This window comes from Echinops telfairi, unplaced genomic scaffold (assembly GCF_000313985.2).
Source record: "Echinops telfairi isolate 266 unplaced genomic scaffold, ASM31398v2 ScPeMD7_17;HRSCAF=63, whole genome shotgun sequence".
Taxonomy (NCBI): Eukaryota; Metazoa; Chordata; class Mammalia; order Afrosoricida; family Tenrecidae; genus Echinops; species Echinops telfairi.
The window spans coordinates 10390909-10399408 of NW_022103914.1; the positions used below are offsets into that span (position 1 = coordinate 10390909).

The 8500-nt window shown below is 40.3% G+C and overlaps 1 protein-coding gene across 2 annotated transcripts in view; it reads left to right on the forward strand.

Annotated features, from left to right (window-relative positions):
* The first annotated feature begins 519 nt into the window (after positions 1 to 519).
* Positions 520 to 8500, forward strand: part of FGF12 (fibroblast growth factor 12) — a 636348-nt gene continuing 628367 nt past the window's right edge. The window contains exons 1-2 of one of the 2 annotated variants that reach the window (XM_004712297.2): positions 520 to 605; positions 759 to 901. In XM_004712297.2, the coding sequence (XP_004712354.1) occupies positions 889 to 901 (13 nt within the window). In that variant the 5' untranslated portion in view covers positions 520 to 605; positions 759 to 888. Of the gene's footprint in view, positions 606 to 639; positions 902 to 8500 lie in introns of those variants that run through there. The other variant, XM_045287545.1, reaches the window with a different exon arrangement.

Below are 8500 nucleotides of genomic sequence, written 5' to 3' on the forward strand. Positions count from 1 at the left end.
GGGTGGGTGGAGATAAAAGATAAACAACAACGCATACCGGAATACAACGTGAACTCTGAAGTCGGGGGAGGTGATGGGGAGAGGAAGAGACGCAGGTACCTGGAAAGTTACTGCGGTAGCTAGAAAGAGAACCAGTAGATAGAAATTGAGGTCTCAACTCTAGGCTGGGAAATAGGAATCTAACTTCCCTCCTGCTTCTCTGCTCTGCCTTTGGAATAAAACCCTCCCCCGCTCGGAGACCCTCTCCTGGAAAGCTTCCGTAAGCCACCCTGGAAAATCGAATGGGACTGATGCCCAGTCCCAGTCCAATCCAGTTTTCAGTTTTCAGAGGAAAATCCGGTCCGGCGTTTATTTTTAGCAGCGCTTCCCTGTGACCGAATGCTACCGTTCCTTAGCCGCGACAACCAAGGACCGTATTGGGGAGAAAAAGCCAGGAGGGGCGGAGGAGAGGAGGCGGGAAAAGGGGCGGGGGGAACGCCCGGCGCATGCGTGCCAGCGCTCATGCAAATCTGCTGTACATCCAGGGAGCAAAGTGGGATGATCTGTCACTACACCTGCAGCACCACGCTCGGAGGACAGCGCCTGCTTGCTGCTGCCAGACCAAGGTAAAAAAAAAAAATCCGAGCGAACGCCGTGCATGCATTTCTATACCAGATGCGCATCGCAACCTATCCCCGCGTAGAGGCAATCTGCTGTTGCCGCTAAGTGTCCTCTGGTGGCTGATTGCAGCTCAAGGTTTAAGAAATCCCATCTTTCAGGAAGCCTGAGGGGAAGGAAGGAAGTACGGGCGAAATCACCAGATTGGCTTCCCAGATTTGGGAATCTGAAGCGGGCCCACATCTTCCGGCCAACTTCCATTGAACTTCCCAGCACTCCAAAGGGACCGAAATGGAGAGCAAAGGTATGTGACTGTCCCCATCGGGGGACTTCTCACTGCATGTGCGTGTGGCCAGGGCAGTGCTCAGCGAGGGGACTGCAGTGCTTGGTGAAGGAGCATTAGACTAGGTCGATAGGAGGAGGACATGGTATGTTCGTTGCAGCACTGGGCAAGTGTGGCAGGAAGGCGACTTCTTTTTAAATCCCACAGCTTGGAAGACAGTGTCGAATACTCCATCAGCTGCGTAGTGTAGTGGAATGAGTTTTGTGTTTGTGTGTGTGTGTCTGGGGTGGGGTGGGGGAAGGTGTAGGTAAGTCTTTAAATGGTGGGGGAGGAGAGATGTGTTGTTAAAGCAAATTCTCTTCTGTCCAAGGATGGGGTCCCGCAAATCTATTCCATTTGCTTCAGGTTTGCTGACTGGCACGTTTGTATCTGATATCCAATAATGCATTGCTGAAAGAATGGGTGTATCCATCCCTTCCCCATGAAGATGGTATTTCGGGATGTGTATGGCTACATCCTATTGTGTTTTGAATAAATGTCATCAGGGAAATTGGGTCTATTTGCAACTGTGTGCCTTTAGAACTGACCTCCAAGGAGAACAGTGTCTCAGAGCACTGCTTGGTTCCCAAACACGATGCATTTACGAGTGCTGGACATGCATCTATTAATATTCTCCACACAAATTTACATACAGTTTACAGACTAACTGTTCAATGAACTGTAAAGATCAACTTCTGATAGCATATGTAATACACGCAAAAACATGATTAATAAAGATTGGATATCCTTTGGATTTACCCCATGTAGGTTTCTCTGGGCTCCTCTTCTGTCTTCTTAAAACACCCCCAGGGTGCAAGAGCCTTGAGTGATGTGGTCAGATACCCAGTAGGAATGTTCGATGTATTTAATTCTGGTGAAATCAGAAGAAATGATGTCAACTTTTATGAAACTATAAGTATTACTCAGAACTCGAGAAGCTATATTTGAAACAAGGTTTTATTTTTAAACCAGGAATGTCAGTCACTGTGGTAATGTGCTTAGGATCAGAGAGTGGTTACCTATTTCTGGGCCAATTACTTAAACTGGAGGGTTGAAGATAGCAGATCTATGTTTAATAAAGTCTTTAATCAGTAGATTTAAAGTATTTAAGCCTAGGTAAGCATTGATAGTATGAAAATTGTGGATTTAGGAAAGCTGGCAATTTTCACTTTAGGCAAATTATTTTTATGCTATGTTGGTGGGCACTTCCATGTCTGATTCTGATGTGCATATATGAGAAAAATCCATTTCTATAAATATAAATGAGGCATATAGCTCTATTGTAGAATCCATTTTCAAATGAGAAGCCATTCTTTCTTAACTCATGGAGGTCTGAAACATTCGCTTAGTAATAATTGATTAAGTCTCTCTGCAACATAAGGTCAGCATCAAAAAGAAAGACCATCATTTTACTATAAAGTGGTTTTGTGGTTGTTGTTTTCCTCTCTGCATAGACTAAACTTATTATTTGGTTACTACATTTAATTTATATAGCTAAGATTCTTGTTAACATTTTGGCCTCTGGTTTACACACAAATCACTGCACCATCATAAAAAGAGGTTGCAATAATCTTTTCTTTTCCGTTTGCCTATAAAATATGCTAGCTGTCACTCAACGCTCCAAGTGGTTTATATCTCAGGTTGAGACCAGGAGAGTTCAAGCTCTTCTGTCAAACCCGGGAGTTCAGAGGGAGACAGACTCTTGGGAATTTATTTGAGAAGAATCAGGCCAGAAGTTGCATGGCAATTTACACAGCAGGGGTGCAGGCCAAGTCACAGCACTGACCCAGTGACAATGGAGAATGTTGTCCCAAGCCAATAATATGGTCATTTTGCAGAAGTCCCATAATTGCCTCCCATAAAGGCTATGCTAAGCATCCTTATATGTATTAGTCCCTGGATCATCTTTACGAAATCAAGTTAGCTAATTAGAGGTCATCCTAAGCATAGAAAACTGTCTACACATTTGTCTCACTTTCCAAGTTGACACAAATGTCCCAGCTAACATGGTAGTTAACATGACATTTTTATTATCAGTAAAGAGTCTGCTCAGAGAAGTGTTCCATCCTCACATAAAAACTTCTTCCCCCAAGATTAACATCTAACTCTAGGGAAGAGGGCTCAAATACGGATACATGTATATATATTTTTTCTACTGGAAACACATTTCAGAGAGATTCAAAGCTTAAATTAGTCATTTTACTTACTGAGTTGAAGGTTCAAGGATTTTCCATCACAGAAAAAATATCTAATGGTCCATTTAATCTTGAATCCTGTCTCTAGTATTTGACTACCTTCACATTACTTTCAGTATTTAAAATCCTTAGAACATTTGTCTAGACTCTTTAGAGAGCTGGACTTCGGTTATTTACAAATATAATTGATATGATTCTACCCGCCCCTGCTTTCTTCATCCGTAGTAGGGAAGCGATTAACATAAATCAATTGGTTCAGTAATCATTTCCTGATGTAATTTTAGTGATATTTATATGCCATAGTAATTAATGTTGCCTTTAATATTTGGAGGGGTGCACAGTCTGAACAATTTGAACAGAATGTGGGCCTTGAAAACTAGATGTACTTAAAGATAAAATGTATTTCGTTTTTAGACCAGTGGCCCACAAACTTTGCTGCACCTTGGAATCACCTGGCATGCTTTCTAAACATCCTCACACAAGGGTCTAATCTTATGTCAATTAAATCAGAATGTTGTGGGTACACTTGTTGGTGGATTTAATTCCCCCGATGACTCCATTCTGCAGCAATGTTTTGGAGCTGCTGACTAGGATTCGATCTATCGCCTGTCCTTTCTTTTCTGTCTCCTGCATGGCATCTTTCTTTGTGTAGGTAGGTGCTCCGTTTCATGCTGCCAGAATATAAGAAATACTTGTGGAACTTTCAAAAAGTAAAGATGGTAGGGACACACCCTTAGCCATAATGGGCTGATTGATTCAGAAGTATGATTCAAAAATAAGCATTTATATAAAACTCCCCAAACTATGATAGTGGTTAGCCAGTCGCCTCTTTTCTAGGCCTCGCAATGTCATCGTAAGACCAACAGCATCATCTGGAATAATGGTATTGCTAGAAATGTAACAGCAGTCCTCGATATTGCAGGCCTACTCCAAGCTTGCTGAATTAAAATCTGCATTTCAACAAAATCAGCTGGTGATTTGTATACATGTTAAAGTTTCTGAAATACACAGGTCTAAATCTTACAGAACTGTTCCTACCTCTGAATGCCACTTCTCTAGGCACCTCCGTATAAAAGATTTTATATTATCCAACAAATCAATATGGAGGCTGATATGATCATATGTGTTCACATGCAAGGGCTTCTGGTTGCTTTTTGAAAAGAACAGATATGAAACGGAAAAGACATTGCTCATCTTATGGTTAGATTAGCCAGTGGACTGACTTTTAAATACCTTCACCCCCTTTCTCAAGCCAAGTATTTTCAACTCCTGATTGTTTATTTAACATTTATTCTCTAGGCTTACTTTAAACTCTTGAAAACATCTTACTACTAACCCACTGTAGTAAGACGATGAAGTAAGAAGCTTAAATCTAGGTACTTCTTATCTGAGGGCAATATAGCTCCTGTGCATGCTCAAGTCCCTGAAGAGTTATTGAGTAGGCCACTTGATCCATAGAATCTCCCTGAACTCTCCACTTCTAATTGATTTTTTTTCTAGGGAGTGCGTTCTTTAGATGACCAAAGTCATGTTCTCCCTACATATGCAATATTTATGATAATTGGGATTGCATTTTTTGTTGTTACTTCTTGATGCTATCGAGTTCATTTGACTTATTGTAATTTGCATGTGACAGAGCAAAACCCCAGTCCTTTGCTATCCCCACAATGGTTGCTGTGTTTGAGCCCATGGTTGATGCCACTCCATGTAAACCCAGCTCATTGAGGGTCTCCCACTTTAGTACTGACCCTTTGTTTTACAAGGGATGATGCTCTTTTCTAGAGCTGGGTCTTTCCTGGTAATATGTTCAAGAAAATGACCATCCTTGCTTCTTCTTGTTCTTCTTTTTAAAAAAATCAGTTTTCGGGGGCTCATAAGGAGCATCCTGGCTGTACTTCTGTCAAGAGAGACTTGACCATTCTGGCAGCCCCTGATATATTTAGTATTACTTGCTGCTACCACAATTCAAAGGCATCACTTCTTCTCTGGAGTTCCTTATTCATTCTCCAACTTTCACCTGCATATAAGGCTATTGAAAAGACCACTTGGGATATAAGCCACATAGTATTCCAAGTGAAATATCTATTAATACTTAAATCTTTTGCAGCAGATTTGCTAAATGCAACACGTGCTTTGATTTCTTGATAGCTACTTCCATGGACATTGGATGTGAATCCAAGTAAAATGAAATCTTTGACAGCTTCAATCATTTTTCTTTTTATCGTGCCGCTGCTTTTTTTCTTTGGTTTTATGTTCAGATGGAATATACTGAAAGCTGTATTCTTTGTTCTTCATCAGCAAATGCTTCAAATCCTCTATGCTTTCAGCAAACAAGGTTGTGTTATCTGCATATTGTATGCTTCCTAATGCTACACTTTTCTACATATAGATGGGTTATTTGCTGAACATACAAATTGAACAAGTATGGCAAATGGTATAGCCCAGTGCACACCTTTCCTGATTTTAAATAATGAAGGATCCTGTTCCTCTATTTGAATGCCTGCCTCTTGGTGTATGTACAGGTTCCACATGAACACAGTTAAGTGTTCTGGAATTTCTGTTCTTCACTGTGCTATCCATAGTTTGTTATGATCTGAACTGTTTACTGTCTTTTGGACAGGGGATGTCTTTTTGTATAGTTAATAAAATACAAGTAAACATCTTTCTGGCATTTTCTGATGTCAGATAGATCTAGCTGACATCAGGAGTAATAATCCCAAGTCTCTGCATTCTTCAGAATCCAGCTTGAATTTCAAGCTGTTTCCTATCAAAATGCTGCTATATATCAATGACATTTAAATGATATTGTTTAATAAATTCAGAATTATTTTGGATCACAGCTTTTGAAATGGACATAAATATGGATTTCTTCAAATTGGTTGGCCAGGTGCTATTTTCAAAATATCTTGGTACAGGTGAGTGAGAATTTCCTGTGTTTCAGCCATTTGCTGGAATATTTAATTGGTATTCTGTCAATTCCTGGAGCCCTATTATTCTCCAGCGCCTTTAGCCTTCAGTGCCACTTGGATTTCTTCCTTCACTATGATAATTTTTTGTTCATTTGTTCACAACTGAATTAGTTGAACATCAATCAGTTATTTTTGTACAATGACTCTGTATTCCTTCGCTCTTCTTTTGATGCTTCCTGTGTCATTCAATATTTTGCCTATAGAATCCTTCAATATTGCACATTCAGGCCTGATGCCATGTTCATGCCTCTAGGAGATTCTAACTTGGGAGTGGTGAAAGAAGTTTGATTACCATGAAGGCTACCCCAAACATTAGCTTGGTTTGGGAACTCAGACAGCAGAAATATGACCTACTCTATCTCTAGAGATCTGCACATACATTCCCAGTGAAGGCTCAACTCTGTTCTGGGTTCTATACAGCACTCAGAGTCTCACCAGGGCACGGGTCAATAATGAAGGTCTATCAGTCACAGTTAAGTTTTTGAAAATAGGATGATTTAACCTGCCAGTAAAAAAAAAGGATTGTCTATGCATTTTCTAGTTTAGCAGAACCTGAATGTGGTTTCAAGAAAAGCTACTTTGTGCTTTAAAAAAAAAAAAAAGGAAAACCACAAATCTTAAGGCTGTTTTGCTGGGCTAGGTGAAAACTAATGCTGTGAAAACATAATGTCATTGCATACACAGTGGGAATAGGAGATGAGTTCTCCCGCCACGCTAACTGGTTAACCTTGAACCAAACAAGATTCTAAATATTAAAGGATGGAATTCATTTCAGTACAAAATATGTGAGATGACATATGATTCCAGGCATCTTGATATAGGTGGGGATACAGACATAAATAGCTCATTGCCTTGCCCTCCCGGAGCAAACAGTCTAGGGCAGCGGTTCTCAACCTTCCTAATGCTGCGACCCTTTCATATAGTTCCTCATGCTGTGGTGACCCCCCCCACCATAACATTAGTTTCGTTGCTAGGTTATAACTGTAATTTTTCTACTGTTATGAATTGGGCAACCCCTGGGTAAGGGTAGTTCGACTCCCAAAGGGGTCACGACCCACAGGTTGAGAACCGCCGATCTAGGGCTACATGAACCGGCTAGATACTCAGGACCTGTTTCCCTTTCCATGTGTGTTTTGCTTTCATCTTTGAGAGCACTTGTAGGTTACCTAGGTGGCTAGAACATAAACTCTGGCAGAGACCTCTGTGCAGACACTTAACACTCTACAGCAATAATGCTTCCCTTTTGTTTTAGTTTACCTTTTGACAAAATCATTGCATGGGAGGACATTTTCACTCAAGGTGTAACTGCTCTCAAAGCTATTGCAATTGACTAGCTAACTAGCTACTCACGCATTGTCTGATTAGGTGGTTATTCTGACTTGTTAGCACCAGTTATGAGTTTGTGATGACAATTAAATTATCTCCTATAATTCCCTTATCCTTTCCTCTTATGTCTTTAAGTATTGGAAGTACTGAGTACTTACTCTATTGGCCCCCATAACCTCGGATTTACAGTGTTTTAGAGTTATGACAAACCCCAATATCTTTGTGTACTACGTAACCATATTGTGACCTGGAAGTTTTCATGTTTCATTCTCAGATGTTCACTTGCAGATGGTCAATGCTGTGATTTATAAAGGTCATTTATAATAAAACAGCAATATTGAAAACTAAAAATAACCTCAAGTATTCCACTTAAGTTGGTATGTCTTAACCCTGTCAGCAATTTGTGCCTCTTTATGTGACCAATTACAGTTTACTAGTTTTTGTCCTTAGGTTCCTAATTTGTCACATATTAGCCATCAAAAGGAATATTCATGAGATGCTTTGTACCATTGCAAAGGGCTTTGAAAACCCCATGTTTAACTTCACTTGACTTAATGTGTAAGAAAGCAGAGATCCAGAAAGTGATTAGGTCACTACTTTTTACCTTTGTTTTTCTACAAATTAGTAAGATTATTCCGCTCATCCCAAGTCCCATGCCAGAATATCATGATCATGAAATTAAAAAATCACCCAATGAAAATTTGCAGTTTTTTAGGATCGTAGCCTGTCTTGATTCACAATGAGCTGTTCTTGTCTCCTCACTACACTGGGGGTCATGAGGGCAGAAACTGGACTCCTGTCCTTGTAGTTTTAAAAGCAAGTTCACTGCTTAGGCACTGTGTCAATCTGGGTACTTTAGAAAAACAAATCCACACAAACTCATGTATAAGAGAGAGTTTGATATAATAAAAGTTAAGTGCACATCAAGAAAACATCCTAACCCAGTGCTGCCCAAGCCCACAAGTCCAATATTAACCATTAATCCATATGTCCAACAACAGTCCACAAAGTCCTCCTCCGCCTCACAAAACAGACACAATGATGCCAACTGCAGGAGGAAAGCTGAATCAGTGAATGTGTAAGCATCTCAG